Genomic DNA, 24,999 nt, shown 5'->3' on the forward strand with positions numbered 1-24,999 from the left:
TTGATAATAAAGGCCTTATAGCCACGAATTGATTCATCCACCAGATGGAAGCACCCACAGACAAAAACCCTGAACAAACGGGCCACAGTGTTAGCGCCTATACAATGTATTGATCAAATGTATAACCATGGAAAAGTCTAATGCAATCAGAATTTGCATACCTGTTGACTCATAATGCAAATGTATGTGTACTAACCTGTGCAATGATTCCTTTCTGTAACGATTAGCGCTATGCCAAAAATACCAAACCAATAAACACAGAATGTAAAAAAACAAAAAAAAAAGGTTGGCTCATGGTGACAGATAGAGCTAAAAAAGCATTCAAGATTCCTATGATAAGCAGAATGTCCTGCTACATTAAGGAACCCTTTTACCGTGCCAGTCTTTGTTGAGGACATGAACTACTTATGTAAGATTTCTTTAACACTCTCTATCCTTGTGGGAGTAGTGTGTATCTAAACTGACATCATCGACTTGTTCTGGTGTTAAAAAACTAAAATCTCTTGTGGAATAACATTTTTGTTGAATAAAAAAGGCAACAACCTCGTAATGAATTTCCTTGTGTCCTGACAGCTATAAATGGCGATGTGCTCAAGGGAAAAGCAGCAAATAGATGTGAAACGCAACAGCTATTACTGTCAGCTTGGATTAAAGTCACAAAGCCAAAACAAGAAGTAGCCACTCCAAAACAGTCGACGTGTCCAAATACACGTCCGCTGCTGTGCAATGGATCTCTTGATTTATTTAGGTTACCCCTTTGATTTGAAAATTGCAATATTATCATCAAATGTTGATACCCATGTGGATATAAACATGTGTTTTTTATGTTTGTTTTAAGTAGTTAAAAAATCACAACTACAATGACACCACGACGAAACCAGTGTTCCACAGTTGGGCTATCACGGGAATGTACCCATAAAATGTGTATGAAGATATAGAATGCGCGGATGTATGATGTAGAGCAGGAGTAGGAGTAGGCAAACCTTTGAACTGCAGATGCTGTGTACCCTGATGCTTTGCTAGAATTATGGCTGTAAGAGCATTATGGGAGATGTAGACCAAAACATCTAGAGTGTCGAATGTTGCCCATCTCTGATGTATGGTTTACATCACCTTATGTACACTGATCGTTCGAATATCATTTCCCCGTTCCAGTGTTTTATAAGTGGAGGATCATAATTAAATCTGTACTGGAAAATGCAAATAAATGCCCACAATGTCCTACTGCAGCAACGACAAATACTGGCGATACGGATGTTGCTGAGCTATGCTACCAATAATCCCAATTGATCTTTCCATTTCAGAGTCCTTTTCATTCCATTACTAGGCGTCACTGCCATGGCATTTTATGGGTTACATTATGTCTGTCACTGGCAATAAATATATAGAAGGGAAAAAACAAAAATGTTCCTAAATTAAGGTGCCTTTGTAACATAACTGAATGCCAATAAATAAATAGGGATATAATGAGAATATAAAGATGTACATGCATATACTCAGGCTGAATAGAATAAATGGTGGTTCACGTGATGTCCCCCAGCCCCTCACTACACCCCCAGGCCAAAAAAGAAAAAGAAAAAAAAAAAAACAAAAGAAAAGAAAAAATACAAGAATGGAATCATGCTTGGCCAGGATGGGAGAGTTACAAGTTTAAATTCCCAAACAAAGTCTATAGCAAACCGAGTATAGAGAAATCTGAAATACATAACCATTTCTTCCTGGATTAATAAGACATTACTTTACACCCCAGGGAATGGATTGCGGCTAGCTTGTTTATTACCTCTAGAGCTTACTATCATCTCCCATCTGTCAGGTAGACAGCACTCCCTCTGATAACAGAGTGTTCTAGCACTGAACTTTAAAAAAAAAAAAATACATATACATTTTTTTTAAACTTGGATGTTTACTTTCTGTGTTAGATATTCAAACATATGTATATATACACGATTCTTTACACAATTGTGTTTTCTTTTTTTTTAATCCAGAAAACTGTATCCAGAAAGTCTGTATAAAATCATATAATGGTGAATGCAGACAAAGGGTAAAATTAGGGCAAAATTCAGGGTGCGGTTGTTATAGAGAATCTGCTCATTATGTGGTGCTGGCCTGGTCATATACCCCCCCCAAAAAAAAAAAAAATGCTAAAAGGGAACACGAATGATGTTAAAGTTTGACATACATTGCCTATAACAATTAGAAAGGACTACATTCTAAGGATTTACTAATAAGATTACTATTAATGGATATTTACATTTCCCTTTAATAGACTTCCTCAGGCTGTTCTAGTGGAATTACCAAAAGGCCTGGATCAAATTTTATTTCCAGCCATCGATCTAGTCATGGTAGTCTAATATCTTGAGAAAAGCAATACCCAAGGGCACAGACAATGAGCTCCATAAAGTGGCGCTTTTTGTTTGAAACAAATGGTTTCTTTCCATGTGTTTAAGGGGGCAGGTGGATTTGTGGTCATTATTACCGTATTCATCCATACAGTATATATCGATCTCAAGCTCTCTAATATTAATTAACTACTTAAAACAAAGTCCTATTCCTGTTCTCCCCTACTTAGTTTTTTTTAAATTGGCAGAACTCCCCCACCACCACAAAACTGATTTTAATTGGGCCAAATATGTGACATACAGTAGAAACAAACTAAACCAAACAGTACACAACCCAAACTGAAGAATGAATGTATAAAAGAGAAATAAATAGGCAACACAAACTTGATTTGCATTACAACTGAAAACGTGTCAGCTTGACTTTTTCCATTTCTGAAATTCCCATTGAGGTCGTCTACATTCCAACTCTTTAGAACACATTTCCACTGATCTTTACTTCATTATGTGTCTGACTAAACCTTTTCCCATAATACTCTATTCACTGATTCATTAACTTAAATATAAATACCCTAACCACAACCCACTCTTCTTAGCAATCACATCCAAACATGGCACACAAGCAATTAAACTCTTAAGGTATTCTTATATAGTTTGGCAAACATTCCTAATAACCCTATATTTCTTTTGCCTCCCTTCCGATGAAAGATGCAACTATCAGTCCTAACTCCTACTATTACTGCTGTAGGACTCTACCCCCTGTAAACGACAACTGTCACCTCAAAACTATTTTAATTTTCTAAGCTCTTCATCAAGGTTTGAAAAGAATTTTGTAAAAAAAAAATAAAAAAATTTAAGAAGTTTATGTAAAACAAAAACAAGAAAAACTGTGGTCTCTCCTGCTTCTGTGCAGAGAGTAAAGCAGAGAAGATCACGGAGAACAATAGTCCGTTTAAAAAAAAAATGGAATTGTGACCCAAGGTGTATGTATATTGCTGAAGGATCCGATCATATACCTAGGGTAGGGATTAGTTTCGCTCTTTAAAAAAAAAACAAAAAAAAAAAAAACAGACAAAACAATAACAAAAAAAAACAAAACAAATTTATATAATAATACTTATAATAAAATGTTATATAATATATATATATATATATATATATATATATATATATATATATCTTCTTTCAAACCTTGATGAATGTATTATTATATTAAAAATAGTTGTGAGGTTAACATTGTCTATTTTTTTGTGCTAGTCAATTGCCAAATATGGACTTTTTTTTTTTAAACAAATTGTAAAAATCTAGCATTATCTCCCATGTGATTACATTCCTAGAATTATCTTTTGCAACTGTCATCTGACACTGGAATAACATTGCAAAAGTTCAAAACACTGATTTGCATAAAATCATAGGTACAAAAAAAAATAGCTGCATCTATGGAAAAATAATAACTGCTCTCTTTAGGGAACCAAAAGTAAAACTGTTAATTTTGATGGCACAAGTTAAATCCAACAGAGTACAAATTTGTCTATTCTCTGCAAATGGTGTTTTTAAAATATATATTTTTTTACACTTGGCTTAACTCCTATACATTTCCTTTTCAACATTTACAAGGATAAATCTGTTCACTGGGACTCAATAACCCACATAAAACTAGGAGGAGTTTGCTTTGTACTCAATGTATCCAACTGTACTAATCATGAGAGCGCGGACATCACACTATGCATCTGGTAGTAAGGCGAGTTGTAAGATGTGTTGGAATTCCAATTTGGAAGTTCTGAAGTACAACTGTCCTCTCTCGAACATTGTACTCCCAAATTATATACCACATCATTTTCGTCAATGTCTCTTGATGTGTTATAAAAGTTAAAAGGTTCATTCTATACACATGCCAACAAGTACACATTTTAGGAACACATAACCTTCAAAACTCAAATCTCTACAATGAGGTAAAATCACACATCATATTAAGTGTAGCTACCAGAGAACATCTGGTTAGGAATGCAATATGGTTGTATTTTTTTCCCTTCTTCACTGGTAGTTTTTTGTTTTTTAGTTTGTTTCTGCTGCAATTAACGCTGTGTTTATTTTAATAGCTTATGATCTGGCTATGTTCTATCTAGCTCATGCTCTGGGAGGTTGGCATTTTAGGTTTAGTGAACTCCTCATGGTCTTTATTACTGTCCATTAACTTGAAAAAATTCTTCTAACCTGTGCCTGCTTCTAAGATGATAAAGCACATCTGAAATACATCCATTAACTACTGGCAGAGATACAGAACGAACAAACTTCTAATTGTAGGCCCTTGTCTTCACTCTAGGTCAGAATACTTGGCGAGTTTCCAGTACACTTAACGGTGTAGAGAGTCACAATTAAAATGAGTTCACTGGGAACTGGAGTAAGGAGATAAATACACTTGTTACAAATGTGCTCTTATCCCAATCCAGAATACAAAGCAGCTTTCAACACAGATATAATTGGGTAACTGGGACCCATGGAAACAAAAAGGTCCATCCCAGATCTAGCTTCCATCTTGAATCTGATTGATTTGGGAGTTGACTACTTAGCAGGTTCCTTAAATTCATTAAAATCATCCTTCAAAAATAAAAAAGATAGTTATCCTCAAACAGTTTACATTTGCTTGTCATTTTTAAAGGTGACCATTACACTTGTTTGATCTGTTTACATATCTTTCAGATATAATTGTAAATATATATATATATATATATATATATATATATATTTATGAGAGACTCCTCTGCAGTCCATTGCTGCACAACTGGAATAACCAACGAAATGAATCGATCCATATCCACTGTATACGGTCATAAAATGTATCTTACTGCTTCTACAATTCATGCATTGGTTATCAAGTTTGTTATTGGAAAGCTAATAAAAAGAATATAGTGAACCTATAAATTTCTATTTGTACCTTTGGCGTTGCATTAAAAAAAAAAAGGTAAGAAAAAAGAAAAAAAAAATTTCTTCTTAGCAGATCTTTTTAAAATAAAGTCATTAATCTTTTCATTCTTCTCAGTAAAATATCATATGATTATAAACCTTCTGGAAATCATTCCAGAAAGAGATTTGTCTACAACCTTTTTGAGGCATCAGCTGTGAGTTTTAAAAATGCTAAAAAAATAAAGAAGGTTTAAGACTATCTGAAGCAGGTTACTGTATGATCACAGAATCATTGCACCCAGAGACACACTGTAGCCACTTTTGAAAATTGCAAAATGTATTACGTCTTTACAAAAGATGCAATAGGGTTAATCATAGAGCTAGTAACGGGCATTTTAAACGGGCATTTAAATAAAAATGGCTTCCAAAAGAATGTTCTTGCGGATTGTCCCACTTTTAGAACTTTGACCCATGATTACTTTGTATTCAGTTTCTCAACATTGAAACACTGAAAATCTGTATTTTATATAAATTTGCTCATCTTTTAGAATAAACTATAATGATACAATAAGTGTATCATAAATGTGGCAATTATTATTTTAAATTACACAAGATGGTTTTAGATGTAAGGCAAACATACAAGCGTAAGATATATCCCCAGAGAAGCTGGTTCTGATATTTTCTTGCAAAGGTCATATGTGGAAAGAAGGCTATGATCTCATTTAGAATATTGTGCATCCATCTCATATCAATGAATATCGTCATAAAAAAGATTTATGTGTAACTTGATACAATGTAATGCATCTAGCTGTAAGTAGCTATAAAAATAAATAAAATAAAGGAGTTTATGAATATGCACTTTTATGCAACGGTCTTTACACGGTTATTTTGATATCATTTTTATTTCTCTAAGATATGGTTAGATTGTTAAACTATGAATCAAAAACACAAAAATACAATATCTTTCTGTTCCTTGAAAGTTATTTGGCCAAGATATTTTGTGTATCAGATTACAGTATGCAGGAAAATGACCGTTCACAATATACATTGATCATTTCAAAGTTTGCAGACTGTAAAAACGCGTGCCTTAGGAGTGAACAGATTAACGGTTTTGTACTTCTTTAAAATGAATGCTTCAAACCGATAAAACACTTCATCTTGGGGTTAAAAGCATCATTTCTTTTCATCAATTTATAAAGTGCTGATTTCAAGTGAAACTGGCACTTTTAGTGTGACAACTTTGCATCCTCCCAGCTTTTAATCATCCAGCCAGCCAGGAGAGTGCACCTCCTGATGATGTTGTGCCCCAGCAAACAGCAAAAAGGTTATGCTTCTCATACTCTCCATTCTATGAGAAGCACTGCCAACACAGAGCGGGGATTGCCATTTATTTGCCCTGTGTCCCAGTGCGTCTCCTTGAAAAGTATTAATTGGCTGAGAGATCAGCGGTACCGATGTCCCTTAAAGTCTCTTTGCTGCTTAAATACTTTGATATCATTATGTATGGTGCTACATTGTTGGCTACATTATATGCAGTTCTGAAGAAGCTGATCCCAGGGGGACCATTTCAATATCACACACTGGGGTAACAAATAGAACAGTTGAGTCACAAACTATATATATGGATGTTTTACATGTAATTTCTCTTTTCTTTTTTTTTTTTGGAAACCTAGCATTCCACATTACTACACAGATTATAAAAAAGTGTATTTAAACCCCAGCCTTAAAGTCCAACAGAAACGCTTAAGGCAAAAACAGACAGGTGTCATAAGACCGGAAGGGCATTGGTCTATTTACATTTTAAGTGCCAACATGGGTCTGATTAGCTCCATTCACACACAGCTATGTGACATCTCTAGATAGAGAATGGTAACACCTAGTTTCTCAGATCACAGAAAAAAGAAAGCATTGCTCACATCCGCCCTCTAAAAAACACCAACCAAATACAGCAATTACCTGGTGAATCAGAGTTTGCAGCAAGTTAATTGAGGGAAAGAGAGGTCAGTGTTTTCAGCCATGCCCTAAGCAACTGCAGAACTATAAAATCTATGATTAATGATGTCCATTAAGTAATGAGCGGGGTTCAACAATAAGATCTTTGTTATTAGTTATGTCTGTTAAATCAGGACCATGCAGTTTGCTGTCAAAGCGAGATGTCACTCTGCCTGGTCCATCATGCTAGTTCAGCCCATGCCTCTTGTCACCAGGAGTGATGAATTATACCACTCAATAGGAACCTTTTAGTTGTATCCATCATATAAGATTTGAATATATTAAAGGCACATAACCCATTTCCCCCCCAATACATCCAACAAATCCTTATAACATCTAGGTTACTGTGAATTTACGCATAAATGCTTCTCTTTTCCTATTCCTTATGCATGAACAGCAACCCAGATATTACTTACAGTATATGAAACACACTGAATCCGTGATTATGCTCCTTCTGCATATAAATGGGGGTTCTTAAAAAGCCAGGCATGACCTAAAAACAAATTAATTGAATAATAGGCAGTGTGACAGATGACGGCAGAACAAACACCCTTTTTTATTATACTTAGTATTGTCAAAGTGCTAATTTGGCAGATATTTTTTAGTAACATAATATTCTTTGCAAGATAAGCATGCAATGCAATGGATAGTTTGCAATACAGACTGTTTAGACAATGCTTGTGTACACTGATCATCAAGTGTTTTTAACAGATGTATAGACAAACACCTTCAACTATGCTTGACACTTTCAGCCATAATTCAGAGCTGCATATAAGACACACATACATACATACACTCCGACTATGTTTCAATTTGCATTAACTCCATAGTGTCTGGAAATTATTAAGACAGTGTGTTCATGAAAAATACAAGTGCTACATATAAAAAAACAACAATTAATAAAAATGTCACTTTATTTTCGCTTTTACCACCTATATGAGCAGAATCTAAAAACAGGGATTTTGATTTCAAAATATATAAAAAAAATATAGTCTTTATTTATGGGTTTCCCCTTTAATGCAGAAAAAAAATCCAATACAGTTTGTTCCCAGATACAAATACAAAAATAAAACCATACCACAAAAACAGACATAAAAGGGCATGCTTAATAACTGTAGGGAGGGTTAGACATAGATGTGCACAGAACACACAGACAGACACAGAGGTTTCACTGTGAGTACTCACAGTTCAGAATACAGCAAATGCAGATTGCCCATATTGTCTATATAGTTGGCAGGGCTTAACCAAGGTAAGACCAACAGTAGAAGAGCCTTCATTTTGAGCAGAGGACAGGCACAGCTTCCTTGTTTTTTTTCCCCCTAACACCAATTCCTGTGCTTGGCGTTTTAATTTAAAAAATAAAAATAAAAAAAGCTAGTCTTCTGGCTGTCTATGACAGCCAATTTTGCGTTCCTTTCAAATAGATAGTTTCCATTTTCACATCAGTTGTAGCACATCATCAATTTCAATCTAAGCAATCTACGTTGCAAAAGAACAAAGAAAAAAAAAGAAAAAAAGAGAAAAAGGAAGAGACAAAAAACCCATTGACCTGTAAGAGGATTAGTTGATGTGGATACTAGATTGGTAGAGAGACTGAAGGGTTTAAAAGACAATGTAGCATGGATGGCGAGACAGTGACTTATGCTGTGAAACGTTCTGATGCAAGGTACAGACCAGCCTCCTGCACCACTCAGAGTGGTGCTTTACAAACAGCTGGTACGTTTACATCACTGGCCAGAAGCAGATGGATTGTGAGAGCTTAAGCAAGTCAGGGAGAGGTCTGATTGCTGATGCCGAATACGGAATGCAAGGAAAGATGCAGTGCATGTACAAAACAAATGCACACAGTCTGCTTTAAAGGGAATTGAAGGAAACAATAGCAAGAGATTGTCAAACAGAATTCTAGCGTGTGGTTGGTTTGCTTCCATCAATCAAAGCTATGCTTTATTGCTAGATCCATAAATTTATTCAGAAGTGTGAAATTTATTTTAACCCTTTTTTGTGCTTGATCTGCAAAAAGGAATCATTTTCAGTTATTCCGCCTCACTTTATTACACCTGCCAAATGCATAAAGAATGCAAGATACCCATAATTTAGGGAGCCGAGCGATGTATACATTTTACCTAACCAGTAATGTAATGCCCTGAAAAGTATTAAAAAAAAAACAAAACCCCACAACATGTTGATCTGAAGATTAGCAGCAGGAACAGCAGTCTGTGGTGATGGTCAAGAATATAAATTGGGGGTGGAAGAAAAAAATTGTTTGCGCACTTTTTTTTTTTTTTTTTTACACAATGTTAGCTGGAATCTGGTTAACACAATGTAATTTTACTCTACATTAAGCAACACAAAGGCCTTGATTTAATTCTAACGACCAGAAATGGTTGATAAATATAGACGTTTTAAAGGGGACTGAATTTGGGCTTGGTTTAATGCCATCCAGCCAAATCCAATAAATGGGTTGTCAACTCTAGAAAAGTCAGATGATTAATATGCATCAGAATCATTTTTGTCAGCCTTTTTTTTTTTTAATGACTTACCCGGTTAGTCAATAAATAAAATGAAAAATTAAGAAGAAGGTATATACCCCCACCTACAAGTTATGCCATGGGTGGGGGAACCACTATACAGTAAGCAGCCATTATACCCATTATGATCCCAGCTAACTGAGGAGAGCCCCAAGTTCCTGTATCAGGATTTCCCCAAACTCTAGTCTCATTTCATGATAGTTAAGGCCACACTCCCTCCTTATACTGGATATAATCAAGGCACTCTTTCATGCTGTAATCTTGTATCTTCTTCAGATTTCAAATTCATGCACCTTAACTTTTATAACCTTTAGGGGCACTCTTTGTCCTGTAATCGCTATAGCTTAGTGTTATGGTTAGTGGTTATGGTGCACACAATGTGGGAGCAGTGTGACCGAAACACATGTTTTTTCACACTACTTTGAGATTGTCCCCTCCTTAGCTGCATTGCGGAATTAGCAGGTGCATTATTAGTGTCAAAACCTTCCAACCCTTATGTCTGTGATAGGCCAATTGCCCCACCAACACTCACACAAGTCCTATCAGAACTATAAATTACAAGGGGTGTGGCCTGCACTCTTGCTCACCCCTGTCCAAGGATGGACCTATTAACCAATTCCTATTAGTATCAATATTTGACTAAGAACTCTGTATCATTGCATCTCCTTCATCATCGTCAACATGTTCTAGGGTCCAGTCTCGTGGCTGCCTGGGCGCACGTCCATGTGGCCACCTGGGGTGGGATGCAGGCATCAATGTGTATGGAGTCACGTCTGATTGGCCAACACAGACACCAGGGAGACTTACACATTAAGTGCCCGAAAACCCAATGTGAGGGCACACTGTCATACACAATAAGGGTCCCTATGGAACACCATTAAGAGGAGAGTGAGGGTGGTACACCGGTTTAAAAGAGGAGGTGTGGCTACACTAAGATGCCCTATGAAAACACAGAACAGCTGAGCCTTCGTTGCTTAGTTACTCTGTGCTCTTGCTGTAAATTCTTGGCTTATATTTAACTCCTAATTAATTTTTCCAATTATTAACCTCTGGCCATACTCTACGTTCCTGAAGTCCTGAAGCCTTGGCGTCTGGATTTTTACCTTTGAACAATCCCACACTGCTATTTTGGCTTGCGCTTATGGATATAGTTTGCTTTGGACTTTAGTAAACTTTTGCATTTTGGGTTCCACATTGCCTAACCTGCCTGCCAGTGTGGGTTGTGGTCAATGTTATAAAAACATTTAAAATAATATTTAGGTTTTAAAATAAAGTATAGGTGTAGTCTTCTTTAATAACCATCTTTGGCAAGAAAATAAGGAGTTAGTCTCTTCACTATTTCAATGGATTCCTTTGTTAATAAGCTAAATCCAATGATCATATCGGAGAGAAGGAATTATTAATCTAACCTAATTCTATAAAGATACATGTGTCTACCTGGCATGTAGCCAGATGGCATTAACAAAATGTCTAAACTCAGTTGTATGATTATTGCCCACAAAATATACCATTCCACAGAAAACAGAATACATTTTTTTTTAAAAAGGCACAAATTGCCCAATTGTATAACAGCATACATAGCTCAAACCACGAGACTTATGTCTGATAATGTGTTAATAATCTCAGGTAGACCTGCTATTAATGGTTTTATTACAACACAATGGGAATTCACACAATGCCTAACGAACAAATATTAAACATTTAGCTCTTATATGCACACCTGCCAGTCTAATCCAGTACAAACCATTATTCAGATTAGTCATCTAAATAAATATAACAAAATACAAGGCAAAAATCAAAACAGAAGAAAACAAAACATGCGAACAAGAAGAGAAAGTCCAACAATACTTCCTTGTCATAAAGGAGAATATTTGATCTTTTCAACTTCCATGTACAAAAAGGCAAATAAATGTAAACATAGAAAAATGTATTTACTAAAATTTGCAAAAATATTTCTTACATATAAGCATTGCGGAGATATATCCACTCTAAAGCTTCTCAGAGATGGATCAGTTTATTGGGCTTTAGGGATTTGTATAAAACCAAAATGTGTACTTTAGGGCTGCACTCCTTTTTTATGTATACATTATAATGGTGACTTGCTACATAGAGCCAATGCAAACTGAAATTCTTATCAGTCTCAGCTGGGTAAGATTGGATTGGAGTTGCATTCTATATAAGCAGTTTAGCAGATGGTTGCCTTACCATCCTGTTATATCAGATATATAGGGCAACCTAAATCTCACTGAGCATGATAGGAGTTGCCGTATAGCAGGGGCAGCCAACTCAAATGTGGTGGGACAAATTTCCAAAAGAACAGTTGTTTTTCCAACTCTTAGGAAAAAAAATAAAAATAAAGCCTGCAGTGACAATCAGTATAAAGCCATAATAGGTTTATCTTACGTGTGTGGTTATGGTACAAACTATAGAGATGAACCTAGGTTTTGGGGAATATGGATGGCTCATGGGAAAATCTATAGTTCACAGACCAATATGGTATTGGTATTTAGTTTTAACAATAGATTTTCACATTTTCCATTCTGCTTTACTAAGCACACATAGAATCAGTACAGTAGTAATAGATACCATGAATAGAGCAGAATGTGATGTTTGTAATATTACATCAAAGACCTATTAAGGCAACACAAAGATAGAATGTAGACAGAGTCACAACACGCCATCACAGCACACGGCTGCATTATTAGGGGTTTCCACAAAACGCTTTCAAACACAGACCATGTAGTAGAAGTTACAACGTGAATAAAAAAATAATAATGTATATATAGTTATAAATGGCTTTAAAGAGACAATTCCCATTAAACATTATTAGCCAAAGAGATACATTGGTCACAAAAGGAATGGCTTGCGAAGCACTCTCTAAAAATAGCCATATTTTCTTCAGGCTATAGTTCAGCTGCAGGAAATGGTTTATGCATTGCTCTGCTAAGCTAGATTTTCCAGATCAGATCACCATATTAACATTAGTTATTGCTCATTAGGGCTGAAATGCCAAGACCATGTGACCTCCTTTTCAAGGGCCTCAGCCAGAGAGATGTGTACATATTGAAGATGTTGGGACATTAGCATAACAAAAAGGGACAATGTAGCTAGTGATAAACATTCCATCTCATAGCTCAGCTATCTAAAGATGACGAAACAAGTAACCACTTTATTCATGGAGTATTGCTTGTTCAGAGATGGGCCGTTTGTAAATAATGCCATCGTTATTGTCGTTAATGCTGTGGTTTGTTTCAAGAGATCATTTACAATGGTATATTTGTAATTAGTAACAAGTAGGACTGCTTCTATGATATCAGATTCAGGGAGATTGCATTGTACTAGCTAAAGTCAGTTCCCTCGTGTCCCTGGATGTGGAACTCCAAGTTACAAAATTGGAACTGCAGGACCAGGACTGGAGAACAGAAATGGGACAATCAAGCCTAAAGTGAGGATAATGGGGGTTATGCAATCATTTCCCACATGATGGTCTTGTAAAATGAATTTACGGTTTCAGTGGTATGTATAAAGTTATTGTCACGTTGCATTCCAATGCATTCTAAGACATTTGGTTGGATTGTAAGACACATCATTTTTCGGAACAGTGTGGAATTCATCCTGCTGCTTCAGTCAGTCACATCAATAAATACAAATACAAAACAAGCTCTTTCCAGTGGCCGCCATGCATGCACAAGCAATAATACGACCTCCACCAGATGGTATGCTTTTAATAGTATGTAACTCCTTTCTCCAGGATGCAGTTTCATTTTGGTTTATGAACACAGTTAACCTTAAATGAAAGTTGACGTATCCAGCGTGATTTCATTATGTGCCAAAAGTGCTGGAATACAAAGATAAAAATCCAACAAACCTTGTTTTGCTGTCCAAATATGTATGGGCTGAACTGTAGATAATGTTAACATAGTCTTTAGCATGGCACAGTATTGGTCAGATTATTATAAATAGATTAGTTTTTATAGTGGAAAATAAAAAAGGCAAGCCATTTTTAAATGAAGAATAAAGGAAGAAACACACACACACACACAATTTATCCTAAGTGGTCTTTTTTTGTTTAAATATCTTTGCACACAACCTACATCCTAGTTTCACTAAGGCAGAAGGTCAAGGAGTAGATACAGACACTATCCACTATCCATGTGGGTGTGGTAGACCCTATAGCCCATAAAACAAACTACAAGGGCTTGCCTCTTGATGTTATTCATTTGATAAACACACATGACCTGCACAACAGCGCAAAACATCAAACAGAACACAGGGAAAAACAAATCAGTGCAGATTGCTGCTTTAAATAGGATTCATATAAAACAAGCCACACACCAACTACAAAAACAATGTCATATGAGGATAACAATGATTATTTGGAACTTTGATGTCCCTTGCCATCTATTTCTTCACCCGAACATGTGCACGCCATGACAACTGTAGTTCTTAATTTACTCCACACACAAAGACACAGTATCTGGATTAGTAGCAATTTAAGTCAGAACTGGTTTAGCAGGTTTACATTTTATATGTAATAGATTTATATATAATTTTTATATCCCCCAATATACACTGTATATATAATGTACATTTTAATGGAGAGGTAATGTTAATGCTGGAAACGTTATTGACGCAAATAAAGCATTTTTTAAATGTAATGTATCATATATTTGCAGTGCTTTCCTTCTGAAGATCAAGACTGAAATATGAAGCCCCCGGTGTTTGCAACCTATAGATGCCAGATTCACTCTGTTATTGCACAACTGTAATTTCTGCATCATTAGGGCATTTGCCCACGGGCAGGCTATAGGTGTCAGGGAGAGACACATTATTTTTGTCATGTAAAAAGTACAGGTTGCCAGGCTATTAATGGCACCTATATACTCCTAGTACAATGAGTATATCCAAATTATATACAATAATAATTTGTATCACAGGCCAAAATAAGGAAACGGACTTTGTCAAGGTGCATGTTGCGGTATGCATCCTGTAAAGCAGTGTATTGTAGAAGTGACGAATACCTTCTATAGGAACATGCCTTCAGAGAAGGAAATTGAAGCAATATTAAAGACTAAGAGGTATAGGTAGAATCAGATTGTCAGCTGTCAAATCAGGTCTGTTAGTCTCTATAGCCCATAGGGATTAACTTACTGGTAACTAGAACATTTTACTGCTCTCTATGGCAATTGCTCCACTTTTAAAATTCTACTTCAGCAAAGGTCTTCACTCCTCCTGTTCTATGATTCATACAGCATTGTTATATTAGCAGGTAAGGCAGCTACAGGAAATCAAAAGCTTATTGTGTAGGAGGTGGATCCATTAGCTTAACACTCTGTGTGGTAGGCTGCCAACGTGAAACAGGTAGCACGGAGAAAGGAGTGCTTACCTCGTAGATGCTAAAGATTTTAAGGACCATGACTCATTTTACCTTCCTCTCACAGCATCCTGCTTGCATCAGGAATTATCTAGGATTTTTAAATTTTAATAACAATATACGGTTTCTGTATGACACTGATTTTCAAACTTTAGGTTTGATTGCTTATCCCCTCCCCCCCCCCCCCCCCCTTAGATCTGCACTGATGCAATGTATTATAGAATTGAAATAATACATTTTCCTGCCTTTTTATACCCAATCCTGCCTAAAACCTATAGAATCACAAGTTTGATTCTCAGCAAGATCAATTCAATCAGCCTTTTTCATCCTTCCAAGGTTGTGGATATGAGTGCCATTGAGTTCGGAAATAGACATCAAGCCATCTGGATTTATTTGAAAACTAGTGTGTCCTGTCTCCTGGTGAAATACTTCAATATTATGCATTTTATTTATCAAATATTTTTTACCAGGAATGATATATTGAGATTTCTCTTGTTTTCAAGTATGGGAACGCAAACAATTCAAAATCCTCTACCAGCCAAAATTATGAACACAAAATGAAGTTATCCACAAACTTTCCAGTGACCCCTTGGTTGCTTTTGAACAAAATCTATGGTCTTTTCAGGAAACAGGTGCATGATGGTAAATTAACAAATTAAAACCTTTGGCTCTTTGTGGCTTAGTGAGTTTATATTAATTACTGCGCTTTTTAGTAGTTAATCCTTGCAAACACCAACATATTATTACTTCCTAAACATGTGTACAAGATCTCTGGAAGTTTATATTACTGTACTTCTTGTGTACAGTTGGGAAATGCAATCGGAAGTTTGTTTCAGTAGACTATATATAAAATGAATGTGCTGCTTACAAAGTCCTAAGGTTTGATATAGATATCTGATTGGATCAGGACACTTTCACAATCATGAAAGACTCCATTTACAAACCCGGGCTTGTGTTTGGTGAGACTATGGAGACGTTCCAAAGCAGCTCCAAAGCAGTAAGCATCAGTATTGAACAAAGATGTGAAACAATTTAAGAGAGATTTTACACATACTAAAATGCAACCTCTTTTTACGGTCACAGTTTAGCACATTTATGTGACTATTTAAACACATGTACCCTTTACATACAAGAAATATTGTAATGGAGCGTAAGGAATTGACTTAGAAAGTCTTTCTTCACTGACAATCAATAAGTGGCAATTAATCCTCAAAGTTAAGAATACTACAAATCCCCTAACTGCGTATCAACATCCAACATATGGCCAGTCCATTTTCACTGGTCAACGACATCTTACAATCCAATATCCCATTCTAAAGGGCTACAAAAAGATGCAGGTACTCTAGATAATATAGATACTGTACAAATCCATACCAATCTTATGATGGTTCATAGTCATTCCAAACACAAGGCAGTCACTACAAAAAACAGACAACATACATAGATTTCAACGTTGCAGAATATAGGTAGAAACAGGGTCTTCTTTCCTATGACACAGAACCTCTACAAAATGCATTGTGTAATAGTTACAAAATAACTATGTCTTAGGAGGGCAGGTCATGTTCAACCACCGATTTCACAGTTATATATAGTCATAAGGATCTGGAGAACCAGGCACCAAAGTACATCCATTGAAATAAAAGAACACATACCTATTTATGAAGTGATCCTCAAGTTCACACCTCGGGAACACTTCTGTACAATATTCCGTAAAAGGACAGACCACCGGCAGCTTATCCAGAAGATTCTTTACGAGAATAGTGGACTTTTTGCAAGTCTGTAGCATGACATGCTTCCGATCCACTGGACAGAAGTTCTCATGCATTAGGAAGTTGGTGAGGCAAAGAGTACAGTATGTATGGCCACATGGTGTATCCAGAGGCTGTATGAGGGCATGCAAACAGATATGGCAAATTAAATCATCGTCCACTTCTTCTGTATAGGTGTAAGAATGGTTTTCTTCTGTAGAGTGCTGCTGTCCACATATAGTACACACAGACTCTGGGATGTCCACATCCAACACTTCAATGGTATCAATCGACTCCATGTTGTTAACAGAGATAGACCCACAAAAGGTTGACACCTGGTGTAAAAATATTTATGGAGAGCTTGTCTGAAATCAATCTTCAACACTAGGCTAGTGTGTAAATTATAGCCAGTGGATCCTTTTGCTTCAAAGTGCACCACTGAGTCGGCCTGGTCTTAATCACGATACCTTATGGAAATATTTGAAATAGAAAAGATGTCAGTAACATTGGAAAGGAGTTTCAAATCTATACAAACAAAAATATCAACCACATTAGTGGGATGTAATAAATCAACTTATCTTATTTATACAGCTTCCCCTATGGATATCCCATAATTAACTTTATAGCATCAACTATAACAACAATATCTATATAGATAGAAGATACAGCTGCAGATCTACAAAAATGAATAAAAATAAAACAGTGCAATACAGTTTAAAGTGCAATATGTGCACTAGCACAGTTAAATATGGAATAAAGCATTTCCTTGGATTACACCTGGAGTCCTGCCTTCAATGTTGGTTTGAGGGCCGTTAAAGAGAAGGGGCCCTGGATTAGCCCCCCAATATTCTAAGGGGAGGCACCCTAAGGCGATATAACAGTGTTCATCCTGTGAGTGCAACTCTGCTAGCGCACATATTGCACTTTAAACTGTATTGCACTATTGTATTTTTTGTCTTTTGTAGATCTGCAGCTTTATCCTCCATATATATCGTGTTGGGTTTCAAATTAATACTATTATTTTAATATTAAATTTTCCCTCAAATGCGGATTTACCAAAATGGATCTAATAATTAAGCAGTGATACGTCCATCTACGCAAGTTTTTATACATTTCACATTCTGTATAATAAAGTATTTTTTTATTTGTTTTATTTAAATTGCTGTGGTTGGATTCCTAGTTTGATAACTGTAGAGAGACTGATTCCGTAGCAACAGAGCTGTGATAGAGGTGACATGATAACAATGTACACATATCAAATGAGTTAATAAAATACCACAGACAAGTTAGAACAAGACGACATGCAGCATGTTTTCCTTCTATACAAAAATAGCATGAGATGTATAGAAATATATATGCAGCACATGTGGTAGAGCAGGGAACTCAAACTCTGGTCCTCAGTTGTCAAAGGCCTGCGATTCCCATAATTCTTTGAATGCAAAGTAGGGCCAGAGAATTATGGGAGTTGTAGTTAAGCAACATCTGGGGGCCAGAGTGTAGAGACGAATAGAGTAAAAAAACGAGAAAAATTGTGAAAATTATAATGGAAGTGACATTATTATCCAAAACCTCCCCAAATATATACCTGTGGTCACCGGCTTCAGAGACCCCTTTGGAGGTGACCACAGGTATATATTTGAGGAGGTTTTGGATAATAATGTCACTTCCATTATAATTTTCATTAAGCAGATAGATAATTTGCATTGTGAATATATACATCAAAGCACTATCACTTGTATGGTTTAGTTTTGACACTCTATTTTTATTATATTTAATAAATTAATTTTGAAATATATATATACACACACACACACAATGATCTTACAACAGATTTTTTAAATATACTTCAGCTTTTTTAGCATTAGCACTATTTAATTTGTCCCACATGTTGGAATTAGTGTATGATCCACCTATATTGGGCTACTGTGAAGTAGTTGTGGGCTTAACACGATATGGCCATATGGTGGAACTGAATCCCCATATTTGTTTGCCGATATAGACAATTTTAAGTTGCCTAATAGAATTTAGAAATTTATTTTTCTGAATGCACGGTTCCTTAATCTGTATTATGTACAAACTTACACATGGTCACAGAGGCGTACATTAAACCACAAGGATACTGCCCGTTAGACATACAGACTCATACACAGGTAGACAGTGTTAGACAGCCATACACAGAAACAGTGGTGTACACATAACCCATGGGGCCCTGGTGCGAAACCGATCCATGCTCCCTTTCCCCCCTTCTAACTCCCCCCCCCCCCCGACAGACACACACACACACACACACACTACACATACAAACCGACAGGCACAAATACAAGACACACATACATACATAGACACATACATACATACATAAAAAACAGACAGGCACACACACAGACAGACACACACGACAAACATACATACAGACACACACATACAAAAGACATACAGGCAAACATACATACAGACAGATAGACACATACATACAAACACACACATAATATTTAAGTCACCCTCCTGTTTCCTACCTTTTGGGTGTAGGGGGATGACTTTCCCTGGGGTCCAGTGGTGGCTCAGGTTGATGGGAGTCAGAGTTCCTACTCTGACTCCCTGTTCTACCTCCCGCGCGGGCTCTGTGTGTTAGCTGGGAGGAGTGACATGCAGTCACTTCCTCCCAGCAGTGATGATCTCATCACAGGGGGCCTGGTCACGCTGTTAAAACGCCCAACGTTGACCGGACCCCCTGAAAATCCATCTCCATCAGGTGGCCCTGACAGCATGGGCCACCCGATGCGTACCTTAACATGTAGCCCCGGTGGTTTGCCGCGCAGGCTGGGGTCGCAAATGATGATGGCGGGCACCCGGTCGCAGGGGTTTGCAGGGCGGCTGGTCCCCCTAGAGTGACGGGCCCGGTCGCAGCTGCGACCCCTGCAACCGCAGTATGTACACTAGTGCACAGAAATACACACAGCCCAATACACATTGCGACTGCATGTCTGTATTTGTTAATGTGTGTCTCTCTCTGTGCATCAGTGTGATATTTATTAATAGGTACACCGACTGTGGTATATATTAATGGGCACACTGACCATGATATTTTTTAATGGGTACCTGGCTTGTCTTATGTTTATTGAGTAAACGGACTGTGGTATATTTTTAATGGGGAACTGGCTGTGGCATGTTCTGTGGAGCAGATTGGCACTGTCAACAGGTAAGTTGTGTGTGTTGTTAAACTGCCACTGTGCTAAGTGCTCTGGAGTAATGTTTACACATAACTGCTGTCGGGGTAATGTGACACTGTGGCAAGTACAGTGGGGGCAGTGTTACCCTTTTGCAAGTGCTGTGGGGCAGTGTTACCCTTTTGCAAGTGCTGTGTGGGGGCAGTGTGACCTACTGGCAAATGTGCTGGTGCATATAGTTTTGTGGTGTGCTGTGGAAGTCTTATGTGATAAAATGTTTATGAGCACAGATACAAGTCTACAATCGATGTGTGTTTTTCTTTTGTATTTTGTGGTAGAGGGAATAATTGCATGCTAGGGAGTGGGAAGGCAGATCCATGGAGCCCAAGTAAATGTTTGCCCAGAACCAAATCAATATTAAAAGGACGACCCTGACCGGCAGGAATATGATGGCAGCAGCCATGAGGAACAGAGTCAGGCAAGTGCAACAACTTCCCCTGCACCCTTCAATCACAGCACTTCTGCCAACAAAGCAGTTACCATTAGTAGTCTTTGTAAAATTATGCAAATATGTCAAACAATGCCAGACAGAGCTTGTTTAACTTACTACAACAGGCAAAACAAACAAACAAACAAACAACACTACTACTACTATTAAAAAATAAGTTTTAGGTGATTTACTAATTTATGCAACTAAAATGTAATATAGAACAAGAACAATATTATTCACTCAGATCGATTGCTAAACAGTTATGGTGGTTTAAAAAAAAACAACACATTAATGTGAGTATTACAGCTGTGGAGCTCTATTATTCTATTATACACAAACAATATAGAGCTCCTAGAAGTTAGGGTTAGAGGGATCAGGGATCAAAATAGGGACACTTGGGAGGAATGCAAAAACGTTCTCAATTTGTCGAATATATATATATGCAAACACGCTCTCAGCAACTTAAAAACCCATGTACAGCTCAGTAGCTGAATGTGGTCATCCACAAAATCCTTGCTGGCCTCTGCAAGTCCAGGCAAATGACTCCTATAAAAGTTGCCGAGACTTCCATCTCCCAGAATGTTCAGCTTTGGATGTCTGACCGAAACCTAATGAAAGTAACTGACCTCTTCAAATGGAACTCCACTGGGTTTCAGTCATTATTTAGCACATTCTCAATAAAAGCAGAGCTTGCTGCACCTGAATGACAATTATAAATCTGTCTTTGTGCCAGTCCCAGTCTGCCCTTAAAACATAATCTCAGGTCTACATAGAGGTCATTCGGCGTGAAGGACACCTGCCAGGTCTACTATTTCACAGATGAGCAGTGTGAATAGCTGTGGTTATGGAGATCAGAAAAGAGCGGCACAGCTAGCTTAATTCTCTGTGTTAATTATATATTTATGACGCAGTCCTGTATACCAGGAAAAAATTCATTTGCAGATTTCAGATCCTTTCTTCCATTTTATGAATGCATTCTGCTAACTAGAGGCAAGCTGGATTTTGTATCCAAGGTGCTTGTCTACCTACCTACTGCCTGGATGTGAGCACAAACACTAGGTTATACGATTAACAAGTCTTATTTACGCTTCTTACTCAGAGTTTGTGTTTACATTTATTTATTTTTACAACTGGTAAAACAGCCTGGTGGACAGAGAGACATTTTGTATTGATATTGACACAATGGCAACACATATCTCTTCTTTAAGCACTGCAATACCTCTAATGTTCCAACGCAAAATGGTTTTACTAACTTTACATTATGTGGGTGCCGCGGCACTCATGGTATAACCAGTACAGCATCCAGTAGTGATCACGGTGCTTAGAGAGTGTTAATTTAAGACATGCATCACTTTGAGACAACTGTCTCAATGTTTATTATATGGATTTCAATTTATTTCTTCTTGCTTCACTTAGATTTTTTTTCAAAAGTGCTGCTTCCTGGTTTAAAAATATAAAAAAATATATTAAACTGTCAAGTGATGCATGTCCCTTTAACAGAAATAGGTTGGCAATGGTCCAGTCAAGCTCCCTAGATGACTGCAAAGTAGAAATCACACATCAGTGGGTCTAACAGTACATTACAGTGACGCTGTGAGTGAAGGTCCAACTTCCCTTAGTAATGCTAAAGGGACCATTAGAGAGGAGTGCACTGAGCCTTTTCTCATTTAACAGTGACCCTGACCAATGAGTCCATTTATATTTACCTTTGAGGCCAATGTAAACATACCATACATTAGTGCATTAGCTACAGCAGGCAGTAGTATGACTCTGTAATACAATGCGTGGTTTGCAGATACATTATAGAGCGTTCATGATGTTATTGTTTGAAATGCGATTTTTCACTAGAATATCTGTAATCAGATCTATGCTGTTAATATTTCACATGTTCCTTTTTTACAGTACTGAGATATATTCTGCTATGGCAGGATTTCTATAGTATTCTAGAAAACACTTTTATTCTGTGTACAATAGTCTACGTAAATGGTGCACTTTTAGAATACATGTATTTCTATATGAAACAATAACAATTTCTAAGTGGATATCACAGTTAACTTTGGCATCATCAGTGACAATAAGGGTGGCAAGCCAACCTGATAATTGGGTGGGCAAACTTTAGCTGCTAAATACCCCAAAATCACTTTATGATCACTTTATCATGCTGAGCATACGTGGAACAATTTAATGGGGTGCAAAGATACAGCACACTGAGATCACACCCTCCCCTCCTATCCCTTCTCCGTCAATCTAGGATTATATAGAGGTATGTCTTTATTAGAACTTTATTGTACAGTGGTTGGTCTATGCCAGGTATGTCAAACAGGCAACTAGACAGATATGGACACCAAGGGGCATATATCTAGCCACTGGACTTGAGTATAGTGGGAATGCATGGGAACTCTGTCCCATTGTGTGGTCTATATGCCAATGGGCACCTGTATTACACATGTGCTGCATGGCTGTAGACCCTGGAGTTACCAGGAACAGCAAGGAAACAGATTTTGTTGCTACTTAATTAGTAGCTAGAGAATTGAGCAATTCCCCTCAGTTCGCTCATGCCTACTTCGCTTTAATTTGTGCCGCGGAAACCTGCAGTAGGTGGCACGATGCCATAGCCCACACCATCACAAGAGACAAGACAAAGAAAGGAGGCAATCTTCCCAAAATTACCAGGGATGACGCCAAGTAAAGATAGGAAATACAAGTAAAGGAGTTCATGAAATGTAAAGAAACTAGAAAAAAAAATTCTTACGTTGCAAGTGCAATTTGTTGCCAATTGCATAGGTCCCTACAAAAGGCCAGCTCTGGTTATATCGCAGATCTGTTCGTCGTTCAGCATAGCCTCCTTACCCAAATCTCATATAGCAGTGGAATGCGTGTAATAATAATGCAGGAGTAAGGAAAGTTTTGTATAATAAATAAATACAAAATTTTAAAGTGACATTTGTTTGTACTTTAGTCGTAAAGTTACCAGCCCTAGTTTGGTTTTCGAACAAAAAAAAAAAAAAAAAAGTAAGGTATACATCAATACAATATAGCCACTGTGGAAAGCCTGTTTTCATTTTCCTAGAATTGCATTTGAGAAAAATATAAGTATACCTCTTTGTATTAACTTGAGTCAGAATGGAAACACATGCCATGTGGTTTTATCGTGCAAAGATTAAGCTTTTGTGTTTCCATACTTTGTAAGGATTACCCAGCAAACCTATTCAAACAGAGAAAGCAAACTGTGTGTTGATGGCAAGCTTGAGATAAGTGATCAAGTCGATGACATAAATTTTTCCCTGAAACGAAAATCTAAAATGCCTTCACCGCTGTTAAAAGGACACTGTTATAAAAAGCTCTTAGCTATCCACTATTTAAGAGAATGCCAAAATTGCAGCAAAATATTTTAGATCATTTTATGTGTACCCCACTTTATGAGTGTACACATAATCAGGGACGTGTCCGTTTACTATAGCTCGGCAAGTTGAAAATATTAATCTATTTGCTTTATTTTAAACTGATGTATTAAAAAAGCCAGCTTCTAAAAAGATATTTAATTTGTGAAGTCCTGAATTGATATTTCTCTTCTTATTGGGCCTTCCAAAAAAAACAAGTGTAACGTGTTGCGGATTCAATATCCTTTTTTGTTAACAACTTGAACTGATGGATCATGCAGTCAGATCCCAATTATGAACTATCATCAAGATATGTGCATAAGAAAGAGTAGATTCCATCGTATCACAAATGGTGGTGTTACCAGACCCCTTCTTTCCTTTCCCCACATTACAGATGTAAAGTATTATAAGTGTGAGACACAATATTGTTTATGTAAATACACATCTATTTAGTTACATTTAATCTTTTTCATTTTAGTTTTGTTGAATCATGAAATATTAAAGTCACCAATATATACCACAACAATTACCAAATTACTATGACAAGACAAGGAATGAAAATAAGCATTCAATAACATTTTTTCTCTCCTCATTGAGTTTGACTATGTGCTAGCAAGTAGACATGTGCAATTCGGTTTGGTCCGAATGGAAATTGTGACTAATTTTGGATATTCGGATGCTTCCGAATGTCCGAGGCGCTGAATTTCAGAAGTGCCGAAGTGCTTTGGACTTCTGAAAAGTGGCAAAACAGGTAGGGGTAGGATTGGGGTTGGGTTAGGAATAGTGTTAGTGGTAGGGTTAGGGTACCTCTACCCCTAACCCTAACCCCAACCCCCGAATTGTGGAAGTCCAGAATCTCGGAATACCGAACCTAACCAAATTTTTTGCCCATGCACATCCCTATTAGCAAGGATATGGATTTTACTGAAATTTATATAGTGTGTATTTCCAAAATACACACTACTGGCTACATATATCTGCAGCACTAGATGCATGTACATCCCTTTTGCTAGATAATACTTCTAATACTAGGCTATATGCCACTTTGAGACTAAAGGCTAAAAATTACAAATGCACAAT

The 24,999-nt window shown here is 37.0% G+C and overlaps 1 protein-coding gene across 4 annotated transcripts in view; it reads right to left on the minus strand.

The window, feature by feature from the left end:
- LNX1 (ligand of numb-protein X 1) overlaps nt 1-24,999 on the minus strand; it is a 187,944-nt gene that overhangs the window by 158,003 nt on the left and 4,942 nt on the right. For 2 of the 4 annotated variants that reach the window (XM_063458009.1, XM_063458007.1), the window contains exon 2: nt 16,787-17,349. In XM_063458009.1, the coding sequence (XP_063314079.1) occupies nt 16,787-17,181 (395 nt within the window). In that variant the 5' untranslated portion in view covers nt 17,182-17,349. Of the gene's footprint in view, nt 1-7,648; nt 7,726-8,417; nt 8,853-16,786; nt 17,350-24,999 lie in introns of those variants that run through there. The other 2 variants (XM_063458011.1, XM_063458010.1) reach the window with 2 other exon arrangements.

This window comes from Pelobates fuscus, chromosome 6 (assembly GCF_036172605.1).
Source record: "Pelobates fuscus isolate aPelFus1 chromosome 6, aPelFus1.pri, whole genome shotgun sequence".
Taxonomy (NCBI): Eukaryota; Metazoa; Chordata; class Amphibia; order Anura; family Pelobatidae; genus Pelobates; species Pelobates fuscus.